This window comes from Symsagittifera roscoffensis, chromosome 5 (genome assembly GCF_963678635.1).
Source record: "Symsagittifera roscoffensis chromosome 5, txSymRosc1.1, whole genome shotgun sequence".
NCBI classification, from domain to species: domain Eukaryota; kingdom Metazoa; phylum Xenacoelomorpha; order Acoela; family Convolutidae; genus Symsagittifera; species Symsagittifera roscoffensis.
Genome location: NC_087066.1, coordinates 67,796,655 through 67,813,848, shown reverse-complemented (window position 1 = coordinate 67,813,848; position 17,194 = coordinate 67,796,655). Strand labels below are relative to the sequence as shown.

Genomic DNA, 17,194 nt, shown 5'->3' with positions numbered 1-17,194 from the left:
AAGCTTTAATATTCGGAAAAATCAAAATTCTGGTTTGCTGACCGCTTTTTGTATTTTCTCAATAACTATCTTGCCAAACCTGATATCATAGGTTTAATCTACACAACAGGTTGTTCGAGGCCTAACTTTATATTTTGGTACGCTCAGATCCTTTTAGAAAAAAGTCATTGCCTTCAAGCAAGTGAAATTTTCTTCTTATTTATTTCGAAAATTATCGCGCCAATTCTTACCGTAAGTGTTCAATCGAGAAACCAGATTTTAGGAATATTCTCTACTTCAGCGGCCATAACGTGCTATTAGCAGAACAAATTTGCAGATATCAGAAAATCAAGTTGTTGAACTTCGATTATTTTTCAAAAATTTTTTGAATTTTCTTAAAAACTACCCTATCAAATTTGAGATGCAAGTTTCAATCGAAAGACGCGGTTGCGCGAATTTTTCCTGTAGAAGCGTTTACTCCTTAACTTTTTTTGTAAGAGGAAAATTAGATTTTTGGGAAATTCTAAGATCTCAAATTTTTTTTACTCTTCTCACTTATTTTAGTTGAGAAATAACTAAGGTTTTGGGCAAAGTCTAATTTTTGAAATTATGCATATCGTCCCACAGCTGGGGCCCTCGGTGTCATTGATCGATTGACGTACGAACAATTTTTCAACTTTTTTCTTTTTTACGACTCTTTTTCTACGATGTTTTTTTTTCTATGATTGTGTTGATCGCAATCGGTGCAAAGTTCCGCTTCGCTTCTGTGTCACCAAATTAGTTAGCGTTTTTAAAATTTAAAAAGTAACTCACGCTAACGTTTGATTTCTACCACTTTGATTTTTAGTTACTTTTACTTTTAAAGCTTACTTTAAATTCATTTGCTTAACCATTTGAAGCTCTGATTTCGCTCTTCAATTACAAAAGTTCGAAAGAAGCAAAAATTGAATTTTATTTTCCTTAAATGTGGATTCATAAACCAACAGACTTTTTACGAGCGTATTTACATTTCAAATTCCCGTTTTATTTGAAGTTTTATTAATGTTGATTATTTGTAAAGAAATTTATTCTTCCCGTTTACGAGAATATTTTGGTAGATCTACTTTTTTAATAAGCTGCTTCCGTATCATTTTCTGTACGCTAGCTTACCATTATGTTTTTGAGTAGCTTGGCAAGTGGTGCAAAGCTCCGCTCGGCCTTTGTGTCAAAATGTGTTATTATCTAATTTAATATCTAGTATTATTAAGGCGGTAGAAAAAAGTAAATTGGCCACAATGAAAATCATGTAGACTTAATTCAATTGAGTTGGTTGCTCATTTGCTGTTCTTTTTCTATCTACTCGAAAACAACATACGTTTTGCTTCTTTTTCACCACTAGCTAACAAAACAATTGCTGGTACAGTTGCATATTGCATTATTAAAACATGACGACGCGAGTCTTAACGGCTGCCAATAGAGTTGCAAATTTCAGCGCAGAAGCTGAACAAAAATGGAAAAAACAAAACTCTCTGCGGAAAATCGAGGAAAAGTACAAGTCCAGTCAGTTGCACCAAGATTATCTGATGGAAAAATTTAGAAATTTGGAGTTGTTGGCTAACGAGACTATAGGGCCGGATGACTCGGCTAATAAAGTGATACAGTTCCACCTGGATAAGATGAAGGACGTTGAAAAGATAAGAGATCACGTGAAGACCGCTGCAGGAGAGCGGAGACAGGTCAGATCCCAGGTGAGCTTGAAAAGAGCGTAACTAGGAGTTTAGTTCCATCCAAACTATGTCCATAATTTATTTTAAAAAGAGTAGTCGGGCACCGCAAAAGTAAACTCCGAATTTTCCGACTAGTTCTCTTAAGAGCAATTGAACTATAACAAGTGTAAGTTTGCATTGTATTGCTTCTTTTATTGTGTATACTCGAAGCATGTTTATCTCGTTGCTGTTGCGTACGGGTTGACAAAAGAGCAATTTTTCTCGACACTGATTTAACTTTTTAAATATTTGTTTTCAGTTTTCATATCACGGCTATGTTGGCCTTGATGTGCTGCAACAATTGACACCCTTTCAAAGTGATTGAAACAGAAAAATAAACTAAAATGGTGGATTTGGGGTGGCGGTTCCGCGTCAGAGATTCTTTAGAACTAATTTCCGGCTAAAGCTTTACTGGCAAAAAAAAACAATTTTTCTCAAGAGTGAGTTAACTTAAAAGTTTTCTTATCGGAATTCATATCATAAATCTAGTGGCATTAATGTGATGCCATACCTTACAACCTTTCGAAAAGAGATCGAAACAAAAAATTCACACTCTAGTGGATGGATTTAAAAGGCGGTTTTCCTCCCCCCACCCCTCCTTACAGGGATTCGATCACCTCACCACCCAAAGGTTCCCCTTTAAAAGTTTTCAATATTCATTTTGAACCGGACCCTAAAAATGCTCTTCAGGACCAAACTTTTACGATCGGATTTTTATATTTTTCTAAGAGATTCGCGGCAAACAATTTGGTCGGCCTAAAAAGAGGTTCTAGAACTGAATCCCCCAGGATAAAACCCAACCGGATATAATCCCCCAGGACTAAACCCCCGTAGGACCAAATCTCCCTAGGACAAAATCCCCCAGTTTTAGTTCAAAATGCCCCACATTCGAATTGAATAAAACAGCGACACTAAAACTTGAATTAAATGATTAAAGTTAATTAACAGAAAAAAAGTAGACAACTTAAAGACTAAAAACTAAAAGGACAAGTTAACAACTATGGCTTTAAGATAATCCAACTCTTTGTAGTTAGCGGCTGAGCATTCAATTTTCTTTGTCTTCCCAAGTTTATCCCCTTTCCTTGTATGAACTTTCTTGCCGAGCTGCATTTGAACAAAACTAAAAGTTTGTAGTGACTGCTGCCTCTGAATCGCCTCAATGAATTTCCATATGTCAGGATTTGACATTTGGAGCATGGATTCGAATCCACGGTGGAATCCTTCTAGGGCATTGTTTGTCCTGGGGAGGTCGTCATTGGTCCTGAAGTAAACGTTTAAATGGAAGTCAATTCAAAATGGAAACAATAGAAACATGAAGTTATATAATGTGTACAATTTGATTTCCATCATACTGAATAAAATATGAGGGATTTTGTCATTGGAAGATTTGATCCTATGGGGTTTTAGTCCTGGGGGATTATATCTGGTGGGGTTTTATCCTGGGGGGTTTAGTCCGCGAGCGCTAAAAAGGTGGGCCAAAATTTCAAATTTTTGTTTACATCCTTTCTTGAAAAAATCATTGATCTGCGCTTGAATTCCGATCTGACGTTCGCTTAACGTTTGCCAAAATTATTTTGTGTAATTTAATATTTTCTGGGATTTAATAATGTTCCTTACTCAACTTTGTTTCTAAAATTTGAGAGGAAACCCATGAATTACTTTTTGAATTTCAGGGATCTAAGCGGCAATCAAACTCCAACAATCAGTCCCAGCATTCAAACGAAAAAGAACTAATGCTTCAAGCAAGAATCTTGAGTGCCAACAGGCAAAAAAGAAGCGCCCAAAAAGACATCCGAAAGTTTCTCGACCGAGCACCGCCTCCTAGAATGGTAATCAAAAGAGGTCAAAACATGGATGGTATAGGGTTCGAAACTGACTTAAACTATTTCTCAGTTTGCGGGTTGACACAGCCGAGCGACAATGCTGTCAAGCTTTTTGCGAAAGATTCTGACAATGTTTTTATAACAAGTAGTAAGTGCTCAAAGGTTATCGCTGAGCAAGCAGTTGCGAATCCTTCGAAACTCAACCGAGTGTTGGTAGGCAGGAATGGACTTGTTCGGACTGATCAGTCGGCACTCGGCAGCGCAAACGGACTCCGAAAGACGGCAAGGAGTTCGGATTTTAATGCGACGAAATTGTCGGATACTTCATACATGGCTGAAATCCCGGCAGATGTTCCACTGTCGTGGAATGATCAGCTTCGTAAAGAAAACGTTGTTGTCAAAGAAGTTAAGAGTGAGCCGAAACTAGCTGAAGAAATGGATAAGGCCACAGTCTATAAAGAGAAAAAACTTCAGTTCAAAACGCTACTTGAGGAAGAAAATCTGGAAGGTTTGAAAGCTAATTCCCTGTGGCAAAATGCAAATGAGAACTACTCTTACTACGCCGACTATACGCCGAGTGAATCTGATAGGTGCTCCCAAACTGATTCGAGATACGACGACGACCGAGATGATTACCTCACAACCCAAGAGATCATCAAAATGGTGGCGAATAAGAATCGAGAGAAAATGAAACGAGAGACGAAAAGCGCGAAGCCGAGACTAGTGTCCAGTCCGACTCAGAGCGAAGAAATTGAACTTCCAAAAATGGAAATAAATTTTGCACAGGCAAGAACTGATGAAAGATTTCGGGAAAATGGTAGCAAAAAACCGACGGCTACGTCGAACGAAAGTTCGCAAACGACAACAGTAAATTCACGTCTGCTTCGAGCGCAGACTGCAAAACCTTACACTAATTGGTACCCCACAACTCTAGACGTATATCAGTCAGCCCAAAACTCCGAGTTAAAAAATAAGGATCGTCGGCAAAAGGAACGCCCAACAAGACATCGGCCAATGACTGGAACTCACAGGTACCCGAACACCGAGCCGAAACCTCACAAAGCCTACACGCCTATAGTTTTCCCCATGAACTATATAGTTGCTCAAAGATCTATGATGACCAATGAAAACCAAGTTATAAATGTCATAATTGACTCTGATATTCACGACCAGTTTAGTTCCTTTGCCGACCCTCGCGAGATCTCTTCGGCTCTCAGCAACCGACCGAAGTCCACTTCGATGTTTCCGATCGCTCGTGGCGATACTGCTGGGTCGACAAGCTCGATGACCAGACAAAGACCGAGTGGCTCTGTGCATGAAAATAGAACAGATACCGAAAGTGAACTGTGGGGTTCGGGCGGGTCTCTGAGTCGCAAAGCGGGAGGTTTTCGTGTTGGGTCCCGTACCGGAAGTGGGAACGAGGAAAGTGACCACGAGGAGATAATGAATTACACAGAGGGTATCAGGGTTCAAATCGCATCTAAAGCTGCTGTCACCAACCCACCTCCTGCACCAACTCCTGAGCCATCTGGTTTCGTCTCACCTTTACACAACTCACCGCGCAGAAAGTCTTCAAAGAAAGTGCGAATCAATGGCTACTAGTGTAAAAACTGATTAAGTACATGTAAATTCTATAATTTTGTTGAACATGCTTAAAAAAATTAAATGATTCAAAGATTTTCTTAATTATTCAAAGCAAAGTAACTAGTTCCACTGAACGAAGAAAGTTCCTACTACAACTGTCTTTGCAAAAAGAATAATAAAAAACAACGAATGCTCATATCAGGGAGAAATCCTGAAGGTCCCGACTGCCCTTTAAAGTCTATGGAGTAGTGTTCGCATGAGAAAAAATTCATGAAACTTTCAAACAAGAAGTTGAAAACTTTTTTCAGATTTTTTTGCGAAAATCATTCCCCCACACGCTATGTAAAGTACAAAGTAAAACATTTAACATATCGCTAAGTATTAAATAGATACGAAAGCATGCCTCAAATCAATTTGGATTGATTTCTAAGACGGATTAAATCTCACATATTGCGCGTTATTTATCCCAAATTGGCAATCTTTGAAGCCCATAACCTTAAGAAAAATGGGTTTCTTGTCAATCTACCCAATTTCAGTTTACCTTATGCCATTCTACCCTGTGCTAACTTATCATATGCCAATTTACCCTGTGCCAACTCACTCTGTGTTCTATGAATACCCGCATCCAAGTTTAGGCGTAAATAATTGATTATAACGGATTATTATGATGATTTTTTGACAATTATAATCAATTATAATTACCAAAATTAGGTCCTTAAGGGATTTATAATTGATTATAATCGTGATATTTTCCAAGAGATTATAATTGATTATATTTGAATTATATCTTATGGGTTATTAATTTTGTGTCAATAAGTAAATCTCTAAAAGAGAGATCTCTTGAACACTTTGGTTCATCTGAACACAAATACCACGAAACAAAAGTTTCATAGAGATCCTTTCATATGAGTTGAAAGGTTCTCGCGGTATATGAAAATTAAATTTTCCGGATCAATCATGAGACTGAATCAATTTGCTGATGTGTTTGGTGTTTAAAAAAAGCTTAAAATATGCATCACAAAACAACCCCAATGTGGAAGAAATGAAAAAAAAAATTATAATTTTGAATTAATTGGAAAACTTTAAAAATATTTTTCTCATTTTTCATAGAAACAACCAATGTCCACAACAAGCATAAAATTTAAGCAATTTAGATGCAACTTCGAAGACAAAAATGGACAAAAAAAGGGATTATAATCAATTATTATCGATTATAATGGATTTTTGTGCAAAACTAATGAAATTGAAATATGAATAAAAATAATGGATTATAATCAATTATAATCGATTATAATTGATTATAATTGATTATAATTTGATTTTAAAAACAGTGATTATAATCGATTATTAATTGATTAAAATTGATTGTTTCTCAATTTTTGTGAGACTGGTACTAAAATCGTAATATAATCGATTATTAACGCTTGAAACTGGATGCGGGTAGTTCATTTGGTCAGAGATAAATGAGACAACTATCTCGGTTTAAGGTCGCCAGTTGGCGTGCATCACCGCTTCGCGGCGATAACCGGCTCTAATTGTCGTATAGAGTCCTAACCTCTGTAAATAATTTTGCAACACGTTCGCCCGACTGCGGCGAGCACTATTTTGCTGTTATCATTCTGGCTTAATTTGGGCGAAGGGTAGATTGGCATAAGGAATTTGATATTTTGGGTGAAATGGCTTAGGTTAAATTGGTATAGGGTAAATTGGAATAAAGTAGATTGTCCTGATCCCAAAAATGACCACAGGTGAAATGTATTTTTTTTTAAATTTGAGCTCAAGACAACAATACCTATCGGTTAACATAAAAAAATTCCGTCAAAAAGGGCTATAGTTCAAAAATCAGAACTTGTCTGGAGAAAAAACGAACCCGAGCACAAATATTCCGTCATTTTCTTCGGGAGTCGGAAGAAATATGAAAATCAAACTTTATTGAAATTATGAATCTAACTGAAGGGAGCGTTGCTTGAGTCTTCAAAATATTGTTACCGATTTTTTTTGGCATTTTTGGTCCTTTTTTCAAGATAGAAACCTATTTACATAATTGTGAGTTTTGTTGGTTAACACTTATTCTTTTTCTAATCAGCACAAAGGATGTGTACCCTTGTTGCTGATAGTTTTTACAAAAGTTGCAAACTCTTACTGTATGTAAATTCGAAATTGCTACATAAATTAAACTTGCATAAAATTTTGTTTTCCTAAGACAAACAAGTTAATGTATGAAAACCATGCGTTGAACGAGTTAGTTTTAAAATTCCCGCATTGCTGCCTTTCCATGAGCAAAAATGATGATTCACTCTGCTTTCATTTCTGGAACATTGGGTTTTTTACAATGATTAAAATGAATTATTTTTGTCTGGGGAATCCATTATAACCAAATAGAATCCATGTGCGCTCGGTGAGGGCAGGCAATTGTTTGATTTGAAATTTTTATGAGTAGGTTTTGTACCGCGGTAATAGTAAGTGATAACTTATTCGTACCCAGTATACGGGGCTAAACGCGGGAGGGGGGGGGGGGGGGGTAAACTGGGGTGCATTGATTAATTGCCTGATTGATTAATTTCGACCAATCTACTTTTTTTTAATGAAAATCTAGCTATTTTTAAGAATTTTTGATCTATTTTAAAATTTTCATGCTCAACAAGACACGTTACATTTTCGGTTTTTAGCAAAAAAAATGAACTTCAGATCTGAAATTTCTTAATTCTTATCTAGGATCTGAAATAACGAATTTCAGATCTGAAATTCAACTTATATAAGAAATAAAGAATTTCAGATCTTGTATAGAAAATCCACCGAGCACGGGCGTTCATGGATCTGTCAGAATACTTTAATATTCTTTTAAAATCAGAAGCTTTGCAGACAAACGTCGAGTCACAATTTTTCGAAATATATTTTTTTCAATATTCTTACAAGATATGCATTCATAAAAGGCATTCTTGAAACTTGACTTGTCGTCTATATAGCCAATTTTTCTTCAAATATTGCCATGAGCTAACAAGAAATGCAATCAGCATTATCCCACAGACAAGCAAACCTTTATAATTTTTTTTGAAATGCGCAATCTGCTGCTCATCGTCCCAAGGACTCGTAATTACGAGACCTATAAGTTTATTCAGTGTTGATTGAAACGACTTGAGAAAAAGTTGAATACTGGTCTTGTTTTCGTTTATAAATCCTTCACACTGAACTAAACAAAAACCTAAATGGTTTTGAACAAACAAAAGAATAAGTTAATAAAAATATATAATTTCTTTGTGCTAGTAAAATGTGCAAGGTAGAGCAAACTGTTATAGGACCTTACAAGTCATTTGCTGAGAAACTTTAGGTGGGGGCTATTCTCATGTGCGAAAAACCGAATGGGCGAAAAAATTCGTAAGCAAAGGACCGAAAACAAAATTGGCCGAAAGTCAATTTTTAAAATGAAGCAATTGCCATTCAATTGAAATGAATTAAATAAAGCAATATTTTGAAATATAAAATTCGTTCCAATTCGGCAGCAGTCACTGACTAAGTGGAAAATTTGCATATTTCAGTCGTTTTTATATTCGGCCAATTTCAATATTCAGTCCCTAGAAATGTTGACTTTCTTTCCAAATTTTTGATTTATGAAATCTTATTGGCTGACTTTTCTTTTCGCGCATTCGGTCCTGCGCGTATGAGGGATTTCACCACTTGTGGTACGTTCAGTTTCTGATTTCCATAATTTTTCTGATTTCTTTCGTCATATAAAATCTTATGATGATTAGGTAGTAATGTTCACAATCATTATATGGTCTTATACAAAAAAAACTTTTAAGAACTTATAAGATAACTGGATTGACATTCAAACAAGAAAGATGCTCGTCAGACAATTTCATACAACGTATCTGCACGAGGAATCAAAGTGAAATTCTGTTTTTTAACCTCTGACCGAATTACTGTGTTAGAAGACTTTGAACAATCTTAAAACACAAAAATGATCAAAAGCATAAACCTGCTTGGTCTCAATCCCTCAACCATTAGCTTAGCAGACATCTACGTTAACTTTACGCCACAAAAGTTTAGTTTTGTGGAAATCATAGGATTTTTTTAAAGTCCACACTCTCACTTGAAAGCTATTTTATATCGATTTAAAATAAGACCATTTATCTACGAGGGAAAGGACAAACATACGAGCTGTAGAACGGCTGTTGTGCCCCTGCTTAAGAGTTACATGCATTTTTTTGGTTATTTTTCTGGGCTGGGTTATGTTGACTCTCCCTCAAGCAACGAGCACGGAACCTGGTGATCCTCGAACATCCGACCATTTGATTGAGAGGCGGAGACGTACGCATTTCACCACCGCTTCCCCTTCACCAAGCCACTAGATAGATTTAAAAATTATTAAGTTATAGCTCCAATTTTCTACGGAATCCTTACTGAAATAGCCCTGAAACATTGCAGTATAAGCAAAAAAACTCTGAATTATTCATGAATCAGCACCGGAAATTAGCGATCAGTGACATACTTCAGGTGAAGCAAAAACTAATAGTAGGACTTCAACACGGTTGGTTCAAAACTCAAGTAACTCAAATTTGTGGCTATTTTTGTAATATTAGAGCTGCTTAGCTCTAAAAAAAACTTTTTTTTTGATTACAAGGATGCTAATCACACAATTTTTATACATAAAAAATGTATGATAAACATTTTTTTCATAGAACAAATAAAGCATTGAGGTTAATAAGATGTGCGCTTTTTTTATTGCAAACTCACTTCTGAGCTCAAAAAAAACTTTTTACGGAAAAAAATTGCACATAAATTTTGATATTGTGTGTTATAAAGTATAAAGTAGTGCAGGCGGAGTTTAAAAAAACACAAAATGAAGAGAACGTGTTTAATTTATAAAAAAAGGAAATTAGTGTTTCTTGTTTTTCTATGCTAAGTAAAACATGTATCTTTATTAAATTCGTCAAGTTTTTTCAACCACTGAACTCCTTTTTCAACTTTAGGAAAATTACGCTTTTTCTTTATTATGCTGTGTGCGATATGAGCAAATTGTTTATTATGCTGTATGGCAAATAACACTAAAAACAGTTTACCTGCAGGTTAGTTGCCAATTTAACTTTGAATTTTCTCAAGTTTGAAAATTCTTGGTTAGTTTGTGTTTTTGAGCAGAACACGAAGTTTCAAAACGAAATTGTTTGTGTTTTCCTTCATCAAAAAAGCCTTTTATACAATTTCTTAGTAATAAAAAGCGTGTCATACAGTTAGACAGAAAACAAAGTTGAGCATGTTGTTTTTGTTATTTTTTGTGCTATAAACACTGCAGAAAATTTGTTGTTTATTCTCAAACTTTCCTTTATTATAAATTTTTTATGGATGAATTGCTTATTTTGGTTTTCATAGTATGATAGTGAAAAAATATAGTATAAAAAGGTATGATGAGCACTTTTTGTCAACCCGAGTAAACATTTGAGTTGCACCAGAGTGATTGTGAAGTTAAGGAAAAGAAAAAACTTGAGTTTACATTGGTCAAAGCAAAAGAAAACTTCTTTTCAACTGTTATCCCGAAACAACATTGCAGAAAAAGAATTTGAATGTTCATCCTATATTTGCTTATGAGATAGGTTGGCAAAATATTCCTATAGCTACAGGTAGTTTTTAATCTAACCCAATCTATTAAATTTAGTGAAACAACAAGCAGGTGGGCCTAATTTGGACAGTGAACTCAATTTTCAATCAATTAGTGACTTGGCGGTTTCCTACAGTAGTAGTATAGTAAAAATGGCTAGAAAAATGACCACTTTTAACCCCCATTTTTTTTCGGTGTGCCGTTGCACTGACCACTTTTAACCCCCAAAGGGATTAAAGCTCCTTATAGAAAAGTGTGAAAGAGCTAAGAAGTTGAAGTTGCTTGAAAAGAGTTTGAAAATCGAGAACACGGATGAAAGCCAAAAATGCCCATTAGTTTTGCTACAACCATTTCTAAAGTTTGCATATACTACTTTTTATAATAACAGGAAACAATTTTCAAGGCTTTTAGGAAACTTTTAGTAGTTCTCATTAATTTTATTGAACAAACAGGGTTTTTGAAAATTTTCATTAAAGTGAATCTAAAAACAGGGGAAAACTGTTATTTATGTGGTGAATATATACAAAAAAAACAGAGTGACTATCGAATAAAGCAGTTGAAAACTTATTTGCGACTTTTAAGGAAAGCAGTTAATCAAATTAGAGCAAACTTATTTGGGAAAGCTGGAACACAAACGAAGACAAGTTATGGATGTAAAATCAAACCTTGATATGAATTAGTGGTTATACCTTGAACATCCAAATTTTTTTTCTTTTTCACTTTAAAAAATGGGCAATTAAATAAATGTTTAATTTGATACTACAGTTTGTCACTTTTTCTCAATATCTTGTAGTATATGTCAAATTGGTTTTAGCTAAAGCTTTCTACTCAATAATTTGAAGCGCTATCAGTTATTATCATAGACTAACCCTTTGCTCAAAAATAGAACATTAAGTTTTTTAACATATAACTAATCTTTTGACTGTTTCCCTGATCACGCAATTGCCTCTCTATATACGATGGCTTTTTGACCCAACTATATGATTACTCATCTACAGCTTATTGTGTTAAGAAGAGTTCGACCTTTCTTTCAATATATGGTTGAGATGAACCAAGCTTTCGTATTCACACTCTGATCACTAGCAAGATAAAAACAGTTAGCATCATGGAATGTCCTCTATTTTTGTATCGATATTTTTTTTCAGTATTAACAAGACTTGTTTTCGACAAATCGTTAGTTGTTTCAAATTGGAAGATAAAAAGTCAAACCCTATCATCAAGATTCTACCTGACTCTTTGGAATCCATCGTGATGACAGTTGTTTCACACAAAACAATGCACTCACATCAATTTGGCAACAGCAGTGTCCGAAACGATGTAAGTGCGATTTTTTGTTTTCTGACTGTTTATCTGATTACACAATTGCTTCACTTCTCTCGGTTTATAAATTTGATCAAAAAAAAGATTTTTCATACTAAAACCATAGAAAATTTATAGTTTTTAGAGCCTGATCAATCATCCTGCAAATATACAAAACCTGTCATTTATGTTTGCTCGCTTACCGTCTTCAGCTGTACCAGCAGCATGTCAATTTCTGCAATTCTTCTATCGATCGCGTTCATCTGCACGGTGAATGATTCTCCTCAATAAACCATAATTTCTTCTGATAACTTGTTTTTTGTTATCACTATCTCTATGAGCAACAGTTCATCAAAGACTTTGGACTTTATGCTGTTGCGAATTGGTCTTGTTGTTTGCTGCTTCCATCAATAGTTTTTGTCAAAACTTGAAAGCTGATCTTTCCTGTTACATTTTAATTGTTTTTTATGGTCATTGTCTGCAGGATAATTGAACTTAAAATTGATGCTGCATATGCCACTTTTTCATATTGAAATGTTTTTACTTAGGATACCTGGAAAATCAAATATTTAGACGAAATTTATCAAAAATTAATCAGATTGTTTGGCAAATCAACAACCTGAAAAATAGTATCATTATAGTGTTTGGTTGATTATTCTAGAATATTCCAAGAACATTAGAAGAAAGATTAAAAGATTTGGATTGAGTTAGAAAGAAAACTTAATTTAAAATACAATAAACAATTACACATATACTCAAACATACATACACAAAAAACATAAAGTACATATTTGTATACAAATAAAAAAATAAAAACATTTGCATAAATTGCACACTTACAAGTTACTTACGAAATAAAGTCATACATACTTTCCCTCATATATACATACATACACAAAAATACTTACATACGGCCATTCATACAAAATTACATATAAAAACTTATTCATACACAATTACTAAATACACACATACTTAAAAAAACACAAACATACATACACTCAAATATAAAGTCTTACTTGAAGATATTCATACAAACTTACATACATACAAATATGCATACATACATACAAGTATAAATAGTTACTTGAGGACAATCCTACAAACATACATACAAAAACACATACTTATATACAAAAATACTTACATACATACAAACATTCAAAAGAAATCCTAGTTAAACACATTCTTACAAACTTACATTAAAAAACATACATACAAACTTTCTTAAATACATGCGTTTATACATTCATACATACATACATACACGGATAATCTTATATAAAGACATTCATACAAACATACTTACAAAGTTATACGTACACACATATTTAAATACAATCATTTTTACATAAATTCATACATTCATGCAACCATAAACACACATATACATAAAATGAATGCAAACAAACTACCATACAAACATAAGTATGTGCATACATACAAACAGAAAGCTAAGTTTTACACACTTGCCTACATACTCTTAAACCTACAATCATTTATACGGAAAATTTATACTTACCAACATGCAATGATTTAACCTAATCTTTCTACTGACCTATAAAATACCACCACTTGTAAACACACAAACCAACATACATTCAATTTACACTTTCAAGACGAATATATGCACATATTCAACAAAAAGAATCACATTACAGACTGGCATTTATCCGTAGGTTTATGCAATCATATGTACATGCCTTTCATCTATCATACTCATATACAAAAATGCATAAGTACTTGTCTACAAACAGACAAAGATCGTACTTTTACAACCACGCAACTACTCATGTGTACACACTTTCTTTTTAAACAGACATACAACTTCAATCATAAATTCGTACAATTTTACAAACAAATAAGTTTTTAAATGCTTTTAGATGTAAGAACATACGTTCATACAAAAGTCATTATTTGCAATCATTGATTCAGTCAAACGGACATGCAGTCAAAAGCTCTTACTTATAAAAACATAAAAATTAAGATAAAGTTTGTAAATACTCACATGAATACACGACTAGTATGTACATACATGCCTAATTACATACATACATGCAAAAAGCTGTACACTTTTACTTAGATACATACCGTCCTTAATACCCGCATACACACAGCATATATGCATACACATGTACTATGCAAATAGTACCTTGTTAAAATTTCAAGAAAAACTAGAAACATTAGAAAAGATCAAGTTGGGTTTTAGTTATTCTTTTAATTATCATTGATTCGATTTCACAAGACAATAAGCAGAAAAACAGTCTCATACATACATACACATAAACCTGCAAACGTACACGCATACATAAAAGATACTTACATGCATTTGTTTTAAGATAATTATAAATATTCATACAAAAATATATCCTTTATGTTTTACATTTATCAATATATCCATTTAATTACAGTCAAACCTACATGCATGATTTTGTTTTACAATGCAGACTTCACACGCCGAGATTTGCAAAGACAGGCCAGCTGTTAATTTTCAGCCAAGTCATCTACACAATTTAGCAATTTCTTTTCCTCTTTGGAAAATTAAAAACTGTTGATAAACAATTTTGTAATATGTCTAATATCCCAAACTAATAGTCCACCAGTATCAAATCTAAGCTCAAAAATTGACCAGTGAGTCATGAGAAGCAATTCTAGTTGTCGTAAGAAAAGTTTCAGGCTTACTAAATTGCATAAGATAGGAAACTTTTAAAACAAATTGCTGAAAATTTTTGTTGGACGGTCCGAATAGAGTCGTTTCACATATCAAATTCTGCTCTCAACTAAAAATTTAGTTTTGTATGAGACTTTAAGACAGTGAAAATTTTAAATCGAAACAAAATTTTTAGCCATTGTTTTTATGTTTGTAGCTTTCTTTGTTACCTTTCTTCTGCTGTAGTTTGATATGTCTTGAGATGACTATTAAGCTGCAGTTTAAACGTAGGCGAATGCACGTTGACTAAATTTGTACATTATGTTGCTTTCTCGCTAATCGATCAAAAATTTCAAATATTTTTTGTTGTTCGAAAAATTTAATTATTTTTGAAAAAGCTATTAAACAGTTTCAGTTTTTTTTTCTTCATTTTTTTGCCCTTTATTTATGCAGTATCGATGATTTGAGCTATAGTATTTTAGAAAATTATTTTTAAATATGATAAAATTAACGTTAAAAGGTATGTTTTTGAAAATGAAAGTTGTTCTAAGCTGATGTTCAAAACTTTGTGATGTTCAACTCATTTATTCCAGTAGAAAAGAAATTTTTTTCCAAAAACTTTAACTTTTAGCAAACTGAGCAACCAAATTTTTTTTGTAATTTTAAATATTCTAGAACAACCATTTTTCAGATATGAATCTAAATTGCAAGATTAAAGAGAATTTTTTTTTTCTTTTTTTTTTAAATTCGATTACAAAACAAACAGTTAAGCACTGAGTATTGAATTCAACTCAAATATCAGAACAAAGCCGCACAAAACAGGCTGGAAATTTTTCATATTGACTCCATGTATAACAGAGATTGATGCATTCCAATTTTTTTCCTTTTGTGCGCAACTGGCGTTTCTATTAAAACATAACAAGTCAAATCAAGAATTGAAAAAAAAAATAGCAGATGAAAACATTCTTTTGTATAATAAAGACCACATCTTGTCTAACTTTTGATCTTGTAAAATATTAACTTTATCGACTGTTCTTCTGTTCTTGAAAATTGAACAATTTTGGACAAGTAATTAAACAGAGCATAAATTTTGGTTCGCATTCTAATCTTGTATTCAGTGGCTACTCTAAAATGTACACATAAATTTCCACATGTTCGATTGAGATTTCTGATTGGGTATAGATGACAGTTCACATTCCGAGAATTTTTCAAAAAGAAAACCTTTACATTTCAATCTGGTATATTATTACAGGAGTTTGTTAATCTGCTGGGAAACCTATTCAATTTTGCTACGCTGAGTATGATGTATCACTGACTGATAAGCGAATGGTTCGAATAATCTTGAGCTTTTAATATTTAAGCGTTTAACATGTTTCATTTTTACGGGTGTGCATATAGGTATGTGTAATTGTTAATTTTTATGTGAAGTGCAGCAAAAGCGAGAATTAAAGCCAACATTTCACTAGTTTTTGTATCTGTACTACGATCAAACCTGATAACACGAAGTAATATCGATCAAGTTTTGTATACGTAAAATTAATGCATGAATATAGGCGTTGTAATCAAATCTTATTTGTATATGCAAGCATGAATAATGTCTACAAAATATGTTTGTGATTATATACAATTGTATATCAATTCATATGTATGATTTCACTTATGTGTTAGAAATTATGTCATCAGAAGTGCAACTTTAAGTAGAAAAACAAATCATCTCAAATTGTTTTGCTGTTGATTTCTGAATTATTCACCACATACTAAAAATGTACCAGATGCTACATTCAAATGTGTTTCTATGCCTAGATAGACCTACAGTAAGTGATATGTTTTTACGGAACTACTCATTCATTTCTTATTCTAACTAATCTCAAACGTGCAATTCTAATTAGAATTACAACTGATTATTACAATCATTGAAATTTTTGTTTCAGATTTTTACATAGTTCTCACTAGGTATTTCATAGGTAATGTGAATAAACGAGTGTTTATTTATATAAATAAAATGCGGGTATGTGAGTGTCTAAGTTTGGTTTGATTTTGTTTTCATTTCAATTTCGGGTTTACGCCTGCATGGGTTCTTTTGTCTTTGTATAAATGGAATAACTCGGAGTGATTTTGACATAAGCCCTGTTTTGTCAGGAAAAATCTTGTTTGTATCACTTCAACGTATTTTTTGAATGAACAAAAACATGTAAAATTTTTTATATAAGTACATCTATTCTTTCTCAACTTAGATAAACGATGCTGTGTATCAGTGTGTTTAAAACATAATTTCTTATGTTTGCTCATGTGTTTAAGTTTTTGTTTAGCAACGCCTGTAGAAGAGTCCTACTCATTGTTGATAATCTTGCAACAGGTTAGTTTTACTGCTGTTGTCACCGTCAGTTTTTTTTTAAATTCATCGCATAAACAAGGCTAGAACTTAGATACGTGCCCTTCATTAGCAGGTCTTAAATTTTTTCAGTTTTCGCCAGTTTTGTTGTTGTCTGATAAATCAGATCCTTCCACGTTTCGCCCAAAA

At 33.4% G+C, this 17,194-nt stretch overlaps 3 protein-coding genes across 5 annotated transcripts in view; all 3 read left to right on the top strand.

Moving 5' to 3' along the window:
- LOC134845466 (glycogen debranching enzyme-like) overlaps window positions 1-17,194 on the top strand; it is a 643,946-nt gene that overhangs the window by 46,115 nt on the left and 580,637 nt on the right. The window lies entirely within an intron of this gene.
- Window positions 1-17,194, top strand: part of LOC134845467 (serine/threonine-protein phosphatase 2A 65 kDa regulatory subunit A alpha isoform-like) — a 525,354-nt gene that overhangs the window by 8,057 nt on the left and 500,103 nt on the right. The gene's annotated exons all lie outside the window — the stretch shown is intronic.
- LOC134845951 (uncharacterized) lies at window positions 1,276-5,194 on the top strand. The gene is made up of 2 exons (XM_063863087.1): window positions 1,276-1,706; window positions 3,398-5,194. Exons 1-2 carry the CDS (start codon window positions 1,404-1,406, stop codon window positions 5,147-5,149), a joined length of 2,055 nt encoding a protein of 684 aa, XP_063719157.1. The 5' UTR covers window positions 1,276-1,403; the 3' UTR covers window positions 5,150-5,194.